Here is a 22,236-nt window from a genome sequence, read left to right on the forward strand (position 1 = left end):
TCAGATGTTGTTTCATATACCTACCCTTAATAACAGGAATAACAAAGCCCGCTGTCGACCAGACATAAGGAGCAGATAGTGAAGGATGAAGAGCAGAAAGAAATTGTAAGAGAAAACAAAAGAATGAGCTACAAAATTACACATGCACTATGAAAATTACTTATGGCTTTAATTATAAAACTGGAAACTTCTTCCACTTTTTAATTAGCCAAACTATTTAAATCATAAAATTCAATACACTATAAATTTACAATAGAGAATGAGAAATGACTATATTCACCACACACTTGAACTGATGATGAGGCAGGCAGAAACACTAACTATTAACACTACCTGAAGCTTTCATATTAAAAGAATCTTTACATATCACAGTGAGTGAGACACCTACTGGGTGGATGGTTGCAGGAGACAATTATTAATGAATATGTGATGGGCAGAAGTCATTGCTAAAATTAGTGTGTCATAAAAGTATGAAAATCTAGTAAACAATCTTTGAATGATTCTGCATTATTTTATTCTTTCACATTCGAACTACAGTTAACATATTTCGCCTTGAACATTTTGACAGGCTTTCTAAATTAATATCTTTGATCAACAAAACCAAATTTTTGTGCACTATCCAGCTCCAAATTTCTTATCATAAAAATATTCACTTCCCTTTGATTTTTCATTACTGCCTACCAGAAAATACATTAAAAGTATGAAGTTCTCAAAGTCAGGACCTATCGCAGTAATCATATGGTACAATGTATCTGTAAATACACATCTATAGCAGATTTTGATATGTGGGCTTCATTTTTCATTCTTCATTGTGATTGATATGTTTTGTTTCAATTTTAACATTCTGAGTACTGTAAAAGCCTTGCCCTTGCATAGGATTTGTCTTCATTGCTTTACAAGAATATGGTACATATTTATTAACTGACCAATGCAGTATAATCCAACCACACAAATACAGAGCTCATTGTAGACTTATCAGTAATTTACATAAATTAAATGCAAATAAACTACTACCAAGACTATATCACTGATTTCATTATAATTCCTTAGTTCGAAAATCATTGATTCATGCCTAGAATGGCATACTTAGATCTCTGCGAATCCGATCTGAGAATTAATAAATTTTAGAACATGCTATCAAAACAAAAAAAAAAACAAAAAACAAAAAAAAACAATGAGTTGAACACTAAACAATTTCACAGTCATTTAAGCAAATCCAACACAAATTGTCATTATTTATAATGGCTTTAAGACCTTAAATAGAGCTGATGAGAAACATCAGCCAAAGCTACAACAACAAAAACTTTAATTATCAAAACAATCCCTTCTTTCACAAATTGTTTGTCATTTCCACTGCCGAGTCTTATTTTGTGTGTGTGTGTGGGGGGGGGGGGGGGGGGTTCCACCAGCTACTTTAACAGAGCAAGTCAAACACTTCATAACATGTTAAAAGCTGTACCACCATTGTCTCATTCGCAAAACCACCTTTGTCTCATTCGCAAAAACAGAAAGCGCATTAATTGATATACTATTCTCTACACTCTTATCTAAATATTAAATATATGTGATGCACTGAAATCAGTACTCCACAAGCACAATACACTGCAGGGTCGAACAGGAGCAGGAAGCCATGTGTCTTTAGACTGTGCCCTTCCTAAGTCAAATGAGAAGGACTTTTATCTCACCTTTGAGATCACAATGAGGTTAACCCGGCTAAGTAGTTGATTTTACTAGCCAGTGCATATTGTCCACTTCCAGCCACTCTTCTTTTTACCAAAAGATTATCCTGCACCTCAACATAAGGAAATTAACCTTTCATTGTCTACAACAACAAAAAAAAAAAAAAAAAAAAAAAAAAAAAAAAAAAAAGGACACAAAAGTCACTTGGTGCAAGTCCAGACTATGAATGGGATGTTGAAAAATCTTCTGAGGTCTGAGATTTTCCGATGTTTGATCTGCAATCTGGGGTACCATACTGTCATGAAGGAGAATGAATCCTTCAGTAACATTGCTCTGCCATTCATTTTGGATTGACCTTTGGAGTTTTGTAAGAGTCTCACAATAAACTGTTGTCACAGTATTCTCACGTGTTATTCTCATGAAATCTGTTGTCAAAGTTGCTTTGCAATCCCACAAAACTGTAACCACCATTTTGCAGTTTGTGCCTGCTTGAATTTTTTGGTCTTGTTTGTCGAACGAGTATGCATGCACTGTTTGAACTGATCCTTAGTTTCAAAGTTCACGTATGCACCAATTTCCCATCACTAGTCAAGACTCTTGTCACAAAAATAGTCCCATCTTGATGTTAACATGAATGAATGTCAAGACCAAACCCATTCTTTCAATTTCATGAATACTGGTTAGACATTTTGGACCTGTTGCACATAGAACTTTTGATACCCTATCCTCTCTTTGTTAAAGACGATTGTTCTTAAAACTGAGGCACATCGTGTGAAAATTCAGAAAGCAGTTGCAGATTAATGTCTTCCTCTTAACACTTTCATCATGCACATTTACGCGACCAGCCTTGAATTTTCTGCACTGTACCCTCACAATACCAGTACTCATAACCCCACCCCTATACACAATGCAACTGATGGTGAACCATAATGTTGACTACTCCTGTTTGAGGAAATGAATGACGGAACTTATCTTGTAACTGGCAGCAGACACAATGACATCATCCATTTCTATCATTTGTTGCTTAACACTAATGAATGCAATAATGTGTTGACTGGCACAATATGACCTTCTAAGTGTCCATTTATCACTAAAGTACCATGAAGCAACAAACATTTGCTTATTTTTAATACCCAGTCTGGGATTAATTTATGAATAGCCCTTTTAGCATCCAAGGGGCGGGTATCATATTTTGACTACATGCATTCTTGGTCGACATGGTTTGCATTTCATTTTCTCAAATCTCTGTGTGTCCTGGTATGTTGAACAATGACTCATACTTTTCCAATCTCTTTATGAGTAGAGAAGAGAGTCCTGGATATTCTGGCAAATTTTTGGAACATGATGTACAGATAGGATGACAGCCATGGAATCTAAACAAACCACTGCAAAATGTACGTCCCATTGTACCAGTTATGGGCGTCTTCCTGTTCCATACACATATGAAGCGTTGGAAGAATGATTGTCTGACTGCCTCTGGGAGTGCTGCAATTATTCTAATCTTGTCCTCACAATCCCTATGTGAGTAATATGTAGGGGTTACATTATATTCCTAGGGTCATCATTTAATGTCAGTTCTTAAAACTTTGATAGTAGAGTTTCTCAGGATGATTTATCTCTGTCTTCAAGAGTCTGCCAGTTCAGTTTCTTCAGCATCATTGTAATATTCTCTCATGGGTCAAACAAATATGTAATCATTTGTGCTGCCTCTCTCTGTATACATTCAATACCCTCTGTTACCCCTACTTAGTTTGGGCCACACAAACTTGAGCAGTATTCTAGAATGGACTGCATGAGTGATTTGTAGGAATCTCCTTTGTGTATTGATTGCAAATATTCTCCCAAATAAACCTAAGTATGTGACGCGCTTTACCCGCAACTGAATGTATGTGACCAGTCCATTTCATATCATTACAAAGTGTGTTACACCCACTTATTTGTATTATTGGCCAATTCCAACAGAGACTCACTTTTATCTTAGTCATACAATACTGCATTTTTTTTTTTTTTTTTTTTTTTTTTGTAAAGTGTACAATTTCACATTTCTGAACATTTACAGCAATCAAAAATGGTTCAAATGGCTCTGAGCACTATGGGACTTAACATCTATGGTCATCAGTCCCCTAGAACTTAGAACTACTTAAACCTAACTAACCTAAGGACATCACACAACACCCAGCCATCACGAGGCAGAGAAAATCCCTGACCCCGCTGGGAATCGAACCCTGGAACCCGGGCGTGGGAAGCGAGAACGCTACCGCACGACCACGAGATGCGGGCATTTACAGCAATCTTTGCACCACTTTCAAATCTTATCAAGACCTGACAGAATATTTATGTAGCTGTATTTCATTACAGATAACTGCATCATCTGCAAAAAGTCTGAGGTTATTTTTAATATTGTCTGAAAGGTCATTCATATACAAAATGAACAGCAAGGGACCCTGAGGCTCACCTGCAGTTAATGTTTTTGGGATTCATGTTGGTTGGCATGGAGGAGGTCATTCTGTTCAACATACCTCAAATTATGTTTGAGCTTACAATATGCTCCAAGATTCTACAACAAACTAACAACATAGAGACTGGACAGTAGTTTTGTTTATCACACTTCTTGTAGACATGTGTTACTTATGCTTTCTTCCAACTAATGGGCACAGTTTTTTTGTTCAAGGGATCTTTGACAGATTACAGTCAGAAGATGGGCTAACTCAGCCACAAATTCAATATAGAATCTGATAGGGATTCCAACAAGGCCCTGGAGCTTGGTTCAATTTTAACGATTTCAGCTGTTTCTCAACACCACTGACACTATTACTGATTTCATTCGTCTTTTCAGTGTCACAAGGATTAAATTGGGGCAGTTGTTGTGGGTTTTCCTTTGCAATGGAAGATTTGAAAACAGAGTTAAGTATTTCAGCTCTGCTTTGCCACCCTCAATTTTAGTTCCTGTCTCATTCACTAAGGACCGGGCACTACCTTTGGTGCCATTAACAGCCTTTATGTACTACCAGAATTTCTTTGTGTTTTGTGGAATAACATTTGACAGTTTCTGCTGAAGTCACTGAAAGCATAACTCACTGCTCTCTTGACAGACAAATGCATTTCATTCAACATCGCTTCATCTATAGCCTTATGTTTTGTTTTACACCTATTATGCAGTAATCTCTGAAGTTTCTTTACAATGACTGTATACCATTGAGGTTCCCTCCCATTATGGACTGTTCTCCTAGATACATATCTATCCAGTGCATAGTCAACTCTTCTTTTAAACTTGAGCCAGAGTTCCTCTACATGCTCCTGCCCTTTGCTCAAAGGTTTGAGTTCCTCATCGAGTTATAATGCCACTGATTTCTGACTAGTTTACTGAACATATCTTTCTGCCTGTTTTAGTTGTCCTTCGTGCTTTGGTAATCATTGTTCCACAACTGCATTTTAGTCACTGATACCAGTTTCGATGTGGACATCCTCAAATATATCAGGTCTATTTGTTGTCACTAGATCCAATGTATTTCTATCCTGAGTGGGGGGGGGGGGGCTTGAAATTATCTGTTCTAGGCAGTTTTCAGAGAAGACATTTAGTAATGCTACACGGGATGTCTTATCATACCCATCTCTAACAAAACTGTAATTTTCTCAGTTTGTTGGTGGATGATTAAAAAGTCTCCACTAATGATTCCCATATGACTGAAGAACTTATGTACAAGTTAAATGAGGTTTTCTCTAAAGTTTTCATTTATATCAGGAGATGAGTCTGGTGAGCAATAGAGGGATCCAATAACAATTTTATGACCACCCCTGATAGTAAGTCTTGCCCAAACAATCTTACATGCAGCTTCAATTTCTATCTCAGTAGTTTTGCCTCCATTTCCCTTTAGTCTGTCCTTTCAAAACACACTTGAATTTACCCCAAAATTCTCACTGCTATTAATTTCAGGTTTCAACCACTTTCTTTACCTAGTTACGTGATTTCATTGCTTTTCAAGAGCACTTCAAACTCTGACACTCTGTTGCGAACGATTTGGGAGTTAACCACTAGAATTTTAATAGTCTGACCTGTGGGAGGCATTTCACTTGGTCTTACACTGATACTTCTGGTTCCCGACAGCTATATTTTTATGCGGATTGGACAGAGAGTCACCTAATCTAAGAATCCTTTGCGTGGACCCCACACACAACCTACTACCTGAGTAGCAGCCTCTGATGTGTAGTGCACATGTGGCCCATTTACGGGGACGCAACAGTTCCCAAACCTACGGCACAAGTCCAGAAGCCGCAGCCTAGTTTGTCACAGAACCTTCGAAGTCTCTTGTTCAGTCCTTCCATTCAAGTCAGAACCAAGGGGCCACAATCAGTTCTGGAGACAATACTGCAAATTAAGGACTTCATTGAAACTCCATGAATAAGGCTGGTCTTCTCAACCTTCTCTGCCAGTCGCTGGAATGATCCAAGTATGACCTTGGAGCCTGGTATTTTGCAGCCTGAGTACATTTCATCTGTTATGATGGCTAAAAGATTGTGTGTAATTCTGCATAATATGTAGTACATTATACAGGTAGCTTCATCTGGAAGACATACAGGGAAACCACTGAGCCACTAAGAATGTGCCCCTGCCTAAACCCATCTGTAAATGCTGTTGTACAGCTCTGGTGCTCAATTAACCCTTGAGTGGGCATGTCATTTTGTGTCATTTTTCATAACACGAGCGTGTGCACGGCGCACTTTGTACACATGGAAACAATAGCTTTCCTTATGTTACCAAGGTAAGCCATGTATGATCAGAATCACAATTTAATCATAGTTTATTTAAAGAAGGAGAAAATAATCTTACATAATATGAGCTAAAATACTGTTTTATTAAACAATAATGCAATAAATTTTCACTATAATTCTTTGTTGCCAAAGACTGATGTTAAAGAGACAGTCATGTCACATTTGAAGCACCAAGCAGTTCAGTTGCACCAGGTCTCGGTCAGCTGCTTATTCAATCACTAATTATCTCATAGACAACTGCCTCAATGTGAGATTATGTTGCTAGTTCATAATTGGGGTCACTTTTTTTAAATGATTGTAAATTTTTTCTAGCCTAGCTCACTTTGTGTTTTATATTACTGCTGCTCACTTGGATGTTCGACCTGAAGCAATACTGAAGGTATAGGTATAGGTATAGGTTTGAAGTCATGAAACAAAAATGGAACTGCACAAAATCATTTTATTTTTGGTTGGTGCACTTTATACTCAGGGTTAAAATTTTATAAAACATCAAGTTAATATATACAAAAGTATGCAGTATCTCTTATTTCTCATATTTCTCACTATATCCTAAACTATACAAGACTTTTTCAGTACCTGAGGTGGCAGTTTCTTATAATCCTTGGTTTGAGTTGCTGTTTGTCCCATATCAAGTGCCACTAGGTTGTGTTTCATATGAAACCCAAATGGCCTCATTGCTTTCAGGGTAACAAGAGGACTTATTATTATTGAAACAAAATGCCAGCTCACTCCTTTCCATTATCACCTGCTGGTAAGGGATGGTGCTACAGTTGAAACACACACACACACACACACACACACACACACACACACACACACACACACACACACACACACACACAGAACTACAGCCAATTTACAGTGCAGAAATAATATCAAACCCAAGGGCAGGCCTGGTGGTCTAATCGTTAATTACCCTGAATGTGTCATTCGGCAACAACAAAACTTTAAAGAGATCCACTTTTTAGAAAGAAGATATTATTTATCTTTTGAGAAGAATCCTCAGAACCTTTTAATATCTGTTGATTTTAACTGTGGACTAAACAAAAAAGACAGTGAAATCCCTATCTTATATTTGTGTGCAATTCAGACTTAAAAAACGCAATACTGAGGAAAATTCAGAATTGAGGAAAATTTTTAAAAAACCCAAAATATAAGCAAAAGCACATGTAACCGGTATACATGATTATCAGCTGTAAGCCTCTCAAATAATCTGTATAAAAGATGTCTAACTGAAAGAAATGAAATGTACAATGCAGTGTTTATACAATAAATTGTCATAATGAATTTCATCAGTTCTAAAAAATTACAAATGTGTAACAGCAAGTAAAAACTCATCGAAGAATTGAAATTGGTGTCTGGGTAGAAGGTAATTGAGCTATTTTCCAGCATGCTACGACTACAAATTCTACGTTCAAAACATTTGTTTTTGAGAGCTCATCCTTTGTGCTCACCCAGAAAAAAGCAACCTTAGCTTAAGTTAGATTAAGTAGTGTGTAAGCTTAGGGACTGATGACATCAGCAGTTTGGTCCCAAAGAACTTACCACAAACTTATATTTCCATACGCATAAATATGGAAGTCTGCTTAATGATATACTTTGTCACCATTGCTGTTATTGTTTAATGCTTTCCTTATGAGCTGCACTTCATGTGCTACCAATGTTAAAGTGTTATTTTAGGCTTAATGAGCGACTGCAAGAGTCGACCGCCTCATCTTTGAGAATGAACTTCTTTGAAAACTGTTGATCTCATGTGTTCCGAACTCTGTATTTGAGCAGATGTGTTTGTACCGACATGATCAAAATAAAGTTAACTCATTATAAACGAGCGAATACTTAATGTTGGGTTCGATATTACCGTATGTAACATCATGACCCCCCATAAACTCAAATAATTTGGTATCTTATACAAGAGAATGCAGCTATTTTCTGACATGCTATGACCATAAATTATTCATCAAAACACATATTTTTTAGAGAGCTTTTCTTTGTGCTCGTACAGAAAAAAGGCAAAAAGTGCATAACAAGGTGAATTAAACTGAAAATATCACGACAGCTAAGTGGTTAAACCATAAGCATAAATGTGGACATCTGCTTAATGACAAACTTTGTCACCACTGCTATTATCGTTTAACACTTTTCTTACAAGCCGTCTATATGCTCACTGCTGTCAAAGCGTTATTTTAGAGGCAATGAGAGAAACAGAGATGTGAAAAAAATGAGTTTACTTCCCCATCTGACATTACAAGCATATTAGAAATTGGTTCTGTGAATTTCTATACACTTTGTAAAACATAAACTTCAAAAAAAGCTCACGCACTACAATTTTGCTCCATGACTTCTATCACTGCTTATGATCTTTATGATCCACAATGAGTGATACAAAGTATCAACATGAGTAGTGTGTGTACTTGGTGCAACTGTATCGTGTCAGATTTGAACACGAAAGTCTTTAAAATATGCTATCGAAAAACCCTTGTTGCATTTCCCTGTGACGTATCTGTGACATCTCTGCCATAGCACATTGTCTGCCTGAAAAGTATATTTTCAGCACTTCACAAAATGCTTTCAACCCTACTTGCACTCCTAACATTCAAGAGCCACTCCCCCTCTTACACATCCAGCAGACAAGCCCATTTTGGTGAAAGTCTAGAATAGGGCCAGTGGTGTACTTATGTGTTTCATGCAGGAATGTTATCAGCGCTTGTCACAATGTGTGATGAGATCAAAAGAAGGTGTCAGCTGCATGTTACACAGCCAATGAGAGATTAGCAGGGAGATGATATGTTTTGAAGTAATACATTCAGAAGAAAGGAAGCAACATTACTGTAAATGAGGATTATAAATTTAATTGTTCCTTTTTCAGGTGCAGCTGTTTAAACTGCGCTAGCATCTGCAAACCAAGGACAGTGTCACAACTCATGATACCTTCAAAAAAGTAGTGAAATATTTCTCTGCTCTGTCTTGTTACACAATTGAGCTACACAATCACACTGAGTAAGTTGATCAACATTTTTTAATTAAATCATGGGAGAAGGTAGGTGCATCAGTGTTTGATATATAAAATGTGTGGCTATTATGTATAAACATTGATCTACCTTGCTTCTCCCATGATTTAATTTAAAAAAACATTGATCCACTTACGAGGGGGGACCCAAAAGAAACCGGACTCTGATGGACGTAGTGCAGGGTTCTCACGCTAGATGGTGCTAGCAGAGACCTTCATGAAACAGCTGTGCAGATGGTGTCAATGTAAAGCTGAACGTGCAAGTGTGGTATTGTGTTTCTCTGACTGTTGGCGGGTTACCTCTGCGAAGTTGTTATGGCAATTTTAAAAGAACAAAGAGAGTGTGTGAAATTTTGTTTCCTGCTTTAAAAAACTGCAATGGAGACACACCAAATGCTTCAGGAAGCTTTCCAGGAGGACGCTATGAGCCACACTCAGGTTTTCGAGTGGTTTGGGCGCCTTAAACGTGGTGAGATGTGTGTTGAAGACCAAGCTCATTCTGGACACCCTTCAACATCGTGAAATGAGGAGAAGATTGAAAAGGTCTGCCAAAAGATCAACGAGGATCGTCGTCAAACGATCGACCAAATTTCAGCAGAGACAGGAATCAGTTGGAGCTCGTGCCAGCGGATTTTGAGTGAGGATTTGCACATGAGACGTGTTGCTGCTAAATTTGTTCCACGCCTTCTGACACAGGAGCAAAAAACCATTCGCATGAATGTGTGTTAGGACTTGAAAACAGAGATTGCACGTGATACAAACCTCTTGAACAAAGTCACTACAGGGGATGAGAGTTGGTGTTACGAGTATGACCCAGAAACCAAGCAAGCGTCAAGCCAGTGGAGGACTCCCAACTCTCCCAGACCAAAAAAAGCAAGGCAAGTGAGGTCAAATGTGAAGACGATGATCATTGTCTTTTTTGATGTTCGTGGAATTGTGCATCGGGAATTCGTACTCCCTGGCCAGACTGTTAACCAGCACTTTTACTTGTATGTTTTAAGGCATCTGCGAAAGGATGTGAGGAGGAAATGCCCGGAACTTTGGTGATCAGGTGACTGGTTTCTGCATCATGACAACGCTCCAGCACACACGGCCTTACGAGTGACCCACTATTTGGCATCTCAGAGGTGGTCTGTCGTTCCCCATGCTCCGTATTTGCTGGACCTAGCCCCGTGCAACTTTTTCCTATTTCCACGAATGAAAAAAACGCTAAAAGGGGAGCATTATGATGATGTGGAGGTGGTAAAAACAGCTTCACAAAGGGCACTGGACAATATCAAACTTGAAGAGTTCCAAACATGCTTCCAACAGTGGGAAAAGAGACTTGACAAGTGCATCGCATGTAATGGAGAGTATTTTGAAGATAACTGAAGTAATTTTGTAAAAAGGTTCATCAATAAACTTTTTATGACAACAATCCGGTTTCTTTTGGATCTCCCCTCGTACTGAGTGTGCTCATGAAGATCAATTGCATATTTATTTCACCATCATATTTGACACATTTTCATGTCCCTGCAACTAATCCACAAGACATGCATCAACATCAGTCCACTTTATAGCACTCGTTGCCATGATCACAAAATATTTCTCTTTAAACTCACTAATACACTTAGAAATAGCAAACAAGACAACGGTTTCAGTTTCAATGCTACAAATACATTGCCTCACTTCTCATCGTTTACATCAAAGAATTCTCTCACTGGCTACAAAAAACTGATGTGCTGCCAACCTATGAGCAATAAATAAGCACTGCCACTGCCACTGCCATTGATCTAGACTTTAGCCACTCATTTTATATGTGTTGCTGTGGTGTAGTGGCTGCGCTGGTCATTGTGTGAGTAACTAGCTGCCAGCCGATAAGAACTCACTAGTCAAAAATGTCCGACATTTCCTTAATTCTGATTGAGCATATTCTTCAAGACACAGTGTTCTATTTTAAAAGGTTTACAACTGATATTGTTGCTGAATACAGTACATTGGAAACACATGCAAAAAGACAAGACCGAGTTATAAGTGGCACAAGAAAAGGTGGCGGTTGGGCCCCTTCATCACATATTGGCTTGGTCTGGAACACTTCACATTGACTGTCCTGTTTTTCCATTGCTGCGGAACTGCACATTGAAACTAAACTTTACAAGTTGGGTGTCAATACCGACTGTGGATTATGTCAGCAAATTCTTTCTCACGTCTTCCCTCTCTGCAATGGCCTAAAGTATTTCTTTAGTTCCGTCACCACCCATGGTGGGAACCACTGTCTTCTGTGGCACTTATAACTCATTCAGTCACATCAAATGTCAATAGGAAGAGAATGGAACAAAGTCAAGAAAGATGTTGAGTAAAAACATAGAACTGAGGTAAGCCTTACTAGGAAGAAATGAGAAATCGGGGAATTTTTAGCACCAATCTTATTGGTTTTTCACAGGTGCTACGAATTTATGGCAAAGGATCACAAAAAACATAAAATTGAAATTCCCCTGTAATAATCTTCAAGAATTTTATCTCTGACAAAATGGAAACAAAACCTACAATTCACCTAAAATTTCAATAATACACTAATTATTTTGTTCTGTTATTTGTTCACTTTTTATATCCATCCAATGAACTATTAGAACAGCGCCTTCAACATGAAATAATTCACTATTAAGTCATAAGTATAATTCTATCACATCTCTACCTTTGTTTTCCAGATAGCATCACTAGCACCTTCAACCACTGACAGTGTTGACACAATCATCAAGTAAATGTTTCTTACAACATTTTTTTAATAATTTGGATCATATCACACTTCTACACAGACTGAGACGAAACTTCCACTCTCAACAGAGATTTAAATCTAGATCCATAACAAAATAAAATTTACATTCTCTACTTACATGAAACAAAGACATACCATCACATAATACATTTCATAACACTATTCATAAAATGAGAAATGAGTATTTTCTTCAAATGTCTGATCTACATTTACAGCTAATACAAAGGAAAATACATATTATTTTAAGCTTACCAATCAACTGTGAAGGTTGTCTTTACATCAAACGTTTGGGTGAGAAAAACAAGGAATAGCGTGTATATATCCTCATTTCATGCACAGCACATAGTAGAGAGGGAGAGGGAGAGGTGGAGAGAGAGTGCAAGGATGGATGCGAAGTTAACTGAAGAAAGTGGGAGGGATAACATCCCCAGAATCAGTTAATATTTAATTTCCATGATAGAGAAGATAATTACCATCAAACACTAGAAAGTAACAGAACACATTAACAATATAACTTATGAAGGAAAAGAAGTCTATAAGCAGTTACTGTTATTTACTTTAGCATTTAATTATAATTGTGTTCTGGAGTCACTGATTGATACCTGGGTGAATGAAAGAGTCCTTTTTACACTCCACTTACTTAGGTTTGTGTTAGTATAAATATATTTATTTCTGTAAAAAAGTCATCAGATGATGCTCCTGTAAATCTAGGTGAAACATTAGAGCACATCTTTGACAGCAACTGTAAGGGACAATCAGAAAGTTTCTGTTTGAGGGCATTGCTGCAGAATATATGCAACATATTACAACTCTGATGCAGGTATATAGAAAATGACACATAGGTAAGGGATTAGTGAGGCATTTGTGTCTTTCCAACATGTGTGTAGTAAATGTGGAAAGATGAACTATGGTGACCTCATTACAAAATGTGTTCATAAAGGACCAATGTGCTGTTTTTCTTTTCTTGGCTGCTTACGGACAAACACAGATAGACATCCACTGGAGAATGAAGAATTTGTGTGGGGTAGCATGCCTGTCGAAAACCATTATTGAGGTGCTGCTGCTTCTTGATAACGCATGTCCTTATATCGTAAATGCAGCAGTGCAGAAGTTACACTAACTCATGTGGGAGACACTATAGCACCCACCCTATAGTCCTGATCTCTCACCCTTCAATTATCACACCTTTGGTCACTTAAAAATGCCCTTGAGGCCCTTGAAGGGTCAATGATTTCTGTTGGAAGAGGACGTGCACCAGGCAGTTATGGTCTTCTCACATGACAGGGCACATGGTTTTACCAAATGGGTTTCTTCAAACTGGTGTGTCAGTAGGACAATTGTCTCAATGCTCACAGTGGTTTTGCCTGATTGGCACAACAATTCTGGACTGTAATGCCCTCTGAACAGAAACTTTTTGATTGCCTGCTATACAAATATTAATTCGGTGATGGCCACAGAAATTCTCATTTTATGCCAGAAAGTATCTGCATCTGATATGTTTTCATTGAACTGTCAATGAAATTTCATTTTATAGGATACAGTTCAAAGATTTTTATTTTTCATCAACTGCAAATGCAAATCTTAAATTTTTCATTACACTTAAGTAACACGAGGGGACCTTTTAAAATCTTCCACATTAAGTCAAACATAGTAACACGATTATAAAAGAAGAGTTATTCTGGTAAGAGTCTTCCAGAAGCTTCTTTCTTCACCTACTTCTTTTAGTCCATTTTCATTTTGTACTTTATGATTAATTTTTAATATTCTTTAATAGTCCCAGATATTTCAATTGTTTAAAGTTTCTTCTCTGCGATCTTGTTGGTTTACATTCCACTTTCACACAGTACTGTGCCCCAGACACACACCTTCTTCCACGACTGTGTTTTCAGCTTTTATATTAAGCAAATCACTATTCATCTTTTTACTTCTCTTTATCAACATTTCTCTTCTTTCATACTAGGCATGCTGTTGCTTTCTTTTGAGAAGTATTAAGTCTCCATTACATCTGGTCAGAAGTGCTGTGTCATCTGCAAACCATGACCACAATATTTTTCCTGTTTGAACTTTTATTTCTGTGCTGAAATTTTCTTTCACTTTATTTATTACTTTCTTGACATGCAAGTTGAACACTAGTGTTACACATTTCTTAGCATGAAAGTTTCTTCTGTGACCATCAAATTTTATTATTCTCACTTCAGTTCTGTAGATGCAGATCAAATTTATGAGCAATTTAAGTACTGCTTTAACGCCATTCTCTGCAACTAACTCTAATTTTACTCTCCTTTCCTCAGTGGCAGTGCTCAGTGGGAAGTTGATAATGACCTATCTTAGGTGCCTTTCCTATCTGTGTCATCTGGCATACAGGACAGTCCCTGACAGAAACCTTCCAATGCGGACACCCAACAGGCCAAACTGGACACCATAATCATGCAGCTGTTTTAGAATACCAAAAAAGCACTCAAAATATAGTGTATTACATTGCAAGAATATGCTGACATATCCATTGCTAAGGTGTCACGTCATATTATGAGGAAGCATGAAGCTCATCAACACACAACCTGAAGCATGTGGGAAGCTCTGAGAAAGTTCAAGTTTTGACCAGCTGTAGGGAACCTCATCGTCATGAGGGTACAAGTCAGATGTATTATCAAGCCTGTCCCACACAGAATAAGATTTGCTGTAAGTTTACTTGACAGTCCATACAGCAGTTTCCAAGTTGTCAGCACACACTGCTAGAATGCTTGTTGGCAGTGTGTTTCACATGTATTCAGATGATAGTTCTTGCACTATTTTCCTTATAATTTCCTATCTGCACTGGATAATCAAGAGCCTTATCAGCGCAGGGCATCACAATCCACATGCATGGCTATGACAGAAAGACACTCAGTTGGAAATACAGTGTCTTTTAAATATGACAAGTGGCTCCATAGGGAAGTAAAATAAAATATTATCACTTTAATTTTTGCATATAGGAAGACTTATGCATATAGTCTAAGAAAATCCCTAATTATTACAACAAATATCTGCACTTGAAACACTTTGCTACCAACTTGCTGCTAAACTGTTTCTGTGCGCGTGGACTAGCTGTCCCCAGTACCTACTGGCCAGCAGCCATACATGCCACTATGCAAACTTATGATAAAGCTTGCTACACATAACAGCGACTTTAGGCTGTCATGTGAATGGATGTGTTAATTAATATAACAAATAGAATAAATAGTGTCAGTAAATAATAAATGAAAAGCACGAGTTTGCTTTTGTTCTACGATATCGCAGAACAAAAGCAAACTCGTGCTTTTCATTTATTATTATAATGTTGTTCTACCAAGAACCGACGGAAGATTCTGTTAATATAGTGTCACTAAACATTCTACTCATACCGAAAAGAGCCAAGAGTACCACACTATCACCACTTAATACATGAATGCAGCCAGGTGATGCCATGAAAATGACTGTGTGTTCACCTGTTGAAATATCAGCAGTTGATGAAAATATCACCCGGCTGTATTTCCACACGTTGTTGGAACATTCGATACATGAGGAGAAAATCTTGTTTCATATGGCCCAATATGAAAACTATCAATTGCGCAATACATCCTCACATACAAATTTATATGGAAAGCTTTCAAATTAACAAAGAAAATGTAATTAATCTGATGATTACAGGCTGTGTGCTGCACACTCATGCCTTCCTAACACAGCGCTAACAAGGCATATGCTTTCTACCACTGATTTTAAGCAGATGGAAAACTTCTGTGGCTCTACAATTGTTTCTAGTGAAATTTTGATAAGCAATCATTTTACTCCTTTTAAATTTTAATATTAAACATCGTCTGAAAAATGCCATTTCTTTTTCTAATACATATATACCTACACTATATTGCAGGTAAAAAGAAGATAAAAAGAAAAGAGTATATCAAATGGGATAATGTACTCGGTGAAGAGCAGATGGCAGTTTCAATGAAGCAATAACAGGAATAGGATTAATGGAATATGTCAATTTAAAAGAAACTGCTTCATAAACACCCAAGTTTCTACTCTGTGGCTCGAATCCGTGCAGAATACCATGGCCAGTGAATGTGCAGATGGCATGGCATGGCATGCCTGCGGAGAACAATAGTGGTGGTGGTTACGGGCAGGTGCCGTACTGTAAATACCAAGTGCTGGAGGGGAAGTGTCATTCTAAAACTGAAGCCTATGCTCACATTTTTTGAAGATATTAAGTGAGGCCTTTCCATGCCCACACTTGCATGGTAGCCATTCAAAAAGATCTACTGTCACCTCTGCTTTGGTTAGTAACTACACAGAATTTCACCACAAATGCAGAGATTTATTTTCACCTGGCTTGTTAACAACTCATAACTTTCAGAGAAGCATCATGAGTGGCGAATTTTGAGTAAAACCTACACATTTCTCTGGTTGCCATGTTACAATTTGCTTCTTTTGCCAAAATACAGCAGAGTTTACACAGTCTCACCTCACTAACACGTTGTGCAGACACAATTGCAAGAGGATTCTGAAACAACGGTTTATTAAGTGAGAAACTGAGGAAAAGTAAGGTCAGGATCTTATGAAAAATTACATCCTCGGTACAAAATAAATGTGTAACGTCTTCACTTATGTTGTTCCAATTCATCGAAAAAGTGTGTAGTTAGTAGAATAACACGACAAATAATGAAGTTCTGCATAATAAGGATATGGAAAAATCCTCTCCCCTTTGCATGCTGTCATCTGCCAAAATCTCATTTTGATATATAAAACCATTTATGAAATATGAGGAATGCTGTGGATATTCCACTCTGGCTCAGTGCCATCCCAAATGAGTATGTTATGTCAGATCAATTTTCTCAAGATTGGTGACAGACAGAGACCTCCACCCAAGCCTAATAAAAATTCAGTGTGTTTGCTAAATTTCACACATAGCAAAATACTAAGTAATATGCACCAAATGCAAAATCACAGAGACCACTGCTTTTCATCACAAACTTTTTTGAATTTCGCGCAGTGTCTTACTTCCATGTAAATATCACAATAACTGTGACCATTAATGAAATGAAGGGCACATTGTCATCAACCTGATGTATAAAGCTATAAGTAAAGCAGAAATAATTTTTTTATTGAACAGTTTCTGTAAAATCATTTAAGAAAGATTCCAGGCCATGTGCCTCGATTCCATTATCGTCAACCAGCCAAAAGATGGCAACCACTGTCACCCTCCCCTTATGGACAAATCCAGCACCCTGGATGAAAACTGGTCACTGCGCATTGACCACCGTATCCTGCTGGGACTCTACCAGTGGCCAAATAATTTATAAGAGCAATTATGGATTCCCCGGCATCACTTCTAACGGTCTTAAATTATTGAAAATTTCAAGAAAGCTTAGAACTGATTTCTTTTTAAGCATGACAATAGACCAGACCTCTTATCACTATTAGAACTTTAGAGTGAGATTTACTTATGCCATTTATGATTCATATATTGTCCACAAAATAATTTAAAATTTGATTTCACTTGCCTCCGATTCATTCCAAGTGACTGAGAATAACTGGACACATATTCATAAATCAATAATTCATGTATGCCGAAGCTTTCATAATTTGGTGTCATCTTCCTTATGGCTACTATAATGTGCATTAGACCAGTCACCAATACCACTTTTATTCAGTATAGTCAGGGAGATGTTTTAAGGCTACACAGTTCACTACTCCAATAAATCACTGCATAATATTATTTTGCCAAATGACGTTATAGAGTATTACAGCATGCTCAGTGGCTCAATTATTCCTGGTACCAAAACTCAATGGTAGTAAAGAGGCAGTACTTTCTTTCCCATTACTTGGTTTATCTGCATGCAAACATAGCACCTATTTTAAAAGAACCATTTTTAGGAAACTATTGTTGAAAATGCTGTTAACGTGGCTACAGGAGAATGGCCTTCAGACAAAATGCAAACAAGTATCCATTTCAGGAATGTACACATGCATTTGACAGAGGCTGTAATGTGAAGTTACTGCATCCAGTAAGGCAGTGTAAAAATTTTACATTAACCCAAAATTTTAAGGAAATGGAAATAATATTATCACCAGAATAGTGGTGCACTTTATGGAATAACACATTTCCATACCCATTCGGCACAACGGAAAGGTTTTATCCAGCACAGTTATGAGAGTATGCCCTCTGTCCAGTACCAAACACTGTATGGTCTAGTAACTGATCCCACAAATACAGAGGCTGATCTCATTTGAAGTGCAGAGCACCAGTGATGGTGTGGCATATGTTACTTGTTACTGAGAGCAAAAACCCAGCAAAAATCAAATATTAACTTGTAATTATTGCAAGAGTTTCTGAAATTCACATTAGCATAAATATTAATTTTGGAAGCAATGGAAATGGAGAGAAATTTTACAGAAGTCTGTTAAACAATTTAGCGATAAATTAATGAGGACGTTTGGACAAGGCAGAAGGGCACACAAAGTGAAAAAAAGAAGAAAATTTATGAAGCCCAGAATGAAGCACCATTAAAGGCTTTGTAAATTCCATGTGTAGTGATCAATAGATACGGAGAAGAAAGGTATTTCACACAGTTTTACTTCAAAGCTAACGTCTAGCTATTGTTTCAGAGACAGATTTATGTGGAGTTCTGAATGGGACCACATGTGAACACTCTACCTACTTGCCAAATGTAAAATACATTGCATGCCTAGAGATTAGGAGAATCAATTCTTAAAATAGATTAATTTTACTGCATGTTAACTTGTACTACAAATAACCAATTACTAGAATGTTACATTATGGCTTGTGGCTCCTTATGCAAAGCTGTTAGGAGATAATGTCATGTAGCAACAAATAAGATGGTCAAGATTAAATAAATAGTGTAATCTTCACACAAACAGGAAAATAATATACAACACACCTAAAGATCATATGCAAAACAAAATGCATAATGGAAACTGACTACATAAAAGAATTGACAAATGCTTTCTCTCTTGCAGACAACTGAACTTCACAATGGACTAAAACATCATCAGGTTTCACAAAGCTACACTCATTGACACATAGTTAAAAAAAAGTAACATAAATCTGAAATAAATAACAAACTGAACATCAAAGCTTCCAAGTAACAGTATGCCCTCCAGAAATCACAATATGGCCCATGTTTATGGTAAAATATGACAGTTATCAAGAATTTTTATAGAGGAAAAGAAAAAAAAAATGTATTGAGAGACTTGGTGCTGCAGGACAAGGAAACTGTGTAGCATACAAATTTTGACAGCTCTATTACTGTAAGAACCATTGTTTTACTTTTCCAAACAATGCGCTTAATTTCTTTCTTTTCCTTTTTATTTCCCTTTACAGAATAAGGAACTTCTTAACGCCAATCCCACAGCAGATACTGTACCAGCCACATTATGATTTTTGGAGTTTAATGAGTACTGACATATTATCAAAACACACACACACACACACACACACACACACACACACACACACTCTTTCTAACAATTTCTTCTGTGTGTAGAAAAATGCAGATCTAAACGTTACCTACGAAAAGCACATCAGTCAAAACATACATTGCATGAGCTCAGTCAATGTCATTAAAATACAAATAAATAAAAGCCTCACAAGACTGGCACATCCACAACAACGTATAAGCAGTGAAATACATACCTTGGCAGTCAAAAAATTCCTCCTCACTGCCAGAGTCAGAGTCTCGGACAATGCTTTCCATACGCCAATTAGCCACCTGCAAGTTGAAGCTTTTGCTGGAGGCAGAACCTGGAGAGTGCAACGCAGCTTTTGAGTTGCTACGAGACCAGAGTGTATGTCTTCCCTCAGCATCCCTTGGTGAAGAATCTTCAATCCTACAACATCAAAATCACTTTTAAAAGACAAGTCTTTTACACTCAATTGAGGTGACTTCTACAGTGTCACAGCCACTATGATTTTTGTATTTAAAGCAGCCAATTAAGTTCTTCATGGAACTACTTAAAAACCTCATGATCAGACGTCCAAGTTTGTTATGGAACAGAGACTAATTATGTTTGTGAGTTACAAAGATACTAAAATCTGTCAGAAACCAAATACTTCTCACACTTCCATGATTTGATGTATTTCCCTCCTGCAGCTAACACTTAACACAACATTCAACTGTTCAAAAAATTCTTTAATTTGAAAGTGCTCTCAGCTACCACATTTTATTTTCCATCAGAATGGATAATATTTTGTCACTAAAAATTTGCTTTTAAGTATGGAAATAGGAAGAAATCAGAAACTGTAAAGAATAGGTGAGCAGCATGAAGTTTTAATATAAACAACATTTCTCTTGGTAAACAATGTTTAATTAAGAGTATATCAGCTATCTAAAATCTTTTTTATTAACAAGAAAAATATCTTCTTATATGACCTAACTTATGAAGTTATCTAACTAAATTACTGCCTTGTGCTTTCTAGACTCAGTTACCATTTTCATGCTCAGGGAAGTACTTTACAGGAAATTTGATTTTTGGCTGTGTCCTATGGACACAAATCAACATTTTCTTGAACGTGTGACTGGTAACTACTGTGTATAAACCAACCTTGTCCTGCAAAGGGACTGTGAGCTGGTCAGAAAAAGGGAGCAGAATTTTCTCCAAAATATGGAATGAAACTGAGCTGCAACACAGTTTCTGAAGACAAGGCAGTAATATAGCAGTGCTACGAAGTCTAGTGAAATGATCCTTCCACAAAGCTGAATCACAGCTTGGTGGGAATTTCTTTGCTTGGTCTACATGTGGTGTCAATATGAACTACATTTTATTCCTATTATGATGGCACTTGAAACAAATAACACCCAGGGCATATCAAAAGAAACAGTATGGCACATTTTGCGTGAACAACAATCTATGGTAAAGCTTTCTTCAAAATTGTTGTCACACTTGTGCAGTGCTGTCAAAAGTCGAAGAGAAAATAATGTTTTTAATGATGTTAGGACCACCAAACTATGCAACTGAATCTATGAGCCAATTTCTTAATGTGCACATAGTGTAGGCCTATCTCTTCATGCCAGAAATAAAACCATAAATACAGTTGTGGTTGTAAGCTAGCTGTCCCGCATAAAAAAAAAGGTGTAGTTGATTTCATATACCAGAAATATTATGGGCATAGTTTCTTGGGTGAAAAAAAGATTTCTTCTCACTGATTCACATGCAGAGTACAGCACTAACAGAAAATACTCCAGAAGTCTTTTACACAAATTGGATCAAAAAAAGCATTGAGAAGAAGCCTACACAGAAAAAGGAGGCAAATCAGTTTTCATCATATCTATAAAATGTGATCGGGCTATGGGTAACATGTATACAAAGCATAAAATATTGGAGTGTTTTCCTTATGAAGTTGATTTGGCACATTAGAACATTTTATTGTGTTTGAGCCCAGTGAAGAGGTTATGACAGTCATAGATCAGTATATCTGCATACTTCTCATTATCACACTTTACTAGTAGAAACAATTACCTGGAAAAGTGTTACACAATATGCAATTACTTAAAACAGGTCTAAGTTGCAAGATAAGCACATTTTTCAGCTGTCTTTCACTGTCAGTTTATGAACCTTTCACTTTCCACTAGTACATGTAGCAATATAAATCATCATACAGTGTGTAGTGTACTATGCAAGTCTCATCCCCCCCCACCTATTTTCTTTTCATATTCCAGGCCCGAATTTCTTTTTAGTGTTGTGGTCATTAAGTGAGATGTATGATGTAAGATGTAGTATGTTTTTTGACTAAGTTTGGAATGTGGGCTCCCAGAATTTTATGAAAATGGTTCTCTGCTATCTACACTGCCTCACTTGCAACATTTACCAGAGCATATTTATGAACATTTATCTGAAACCTTTTACCAGCTAAACAAGTCCGAGCTGAATCACACCTCTATACTTTGAATCTTTACTATCTCTTTCAACAATCAAACCTGGAAAGGGTCCCAGGCTAATCAACAGTACTCAAGAACTGGTAGAACAAGTTAACAAGTTTCCATGTGCACTA

At 37.2% G+C, this 22,236-nt stretch overlaps 1 protein-coding gene across 1 annotated transcript in view; it reads right to left on the reverse strand.

Moving 5' to 3' along the window:
* Positions 1 to 22,236, reverse strand: part of LOC126260921 (protein retinal degeneration B) — a 598,186-nt gene that overhangs the window by 194,703 nt on the left and 381,247 nt on the right. Inside the window, exons 9-10 of the mRNA XM_049958405.1 lie at positions 19,882 to 20,075; positions 25 to 51 (exon numbers count right to left, since the gene is read on the reverse strand). Of these exons, the coding sequence (XP_049814362.1) occupies positions 25 to 51; positions 19,882 to 20,075 (221 nt within the window). The remainder of the gene's footprint in view (positions 1 to 24; positions 52 to 19,881; positions 20,076 to 22,236) is intronic.

The sequence above is a fragment of the Schistocerca nitens genome, chromosome 1 (genome assembly GCF_023898315.1).
Source record: "Schistocerca nitens isolate TAMUIC-IGC-003100 chromosome 1, iqSchNite1.1, whole genome shotgun sequence".
Lineage (NCBI taxonomy): Eukaryota > Metazoa > Arthropoda > Insecta > Orthoptera > Acrididae > Schistocerca > Schistocerca nitens.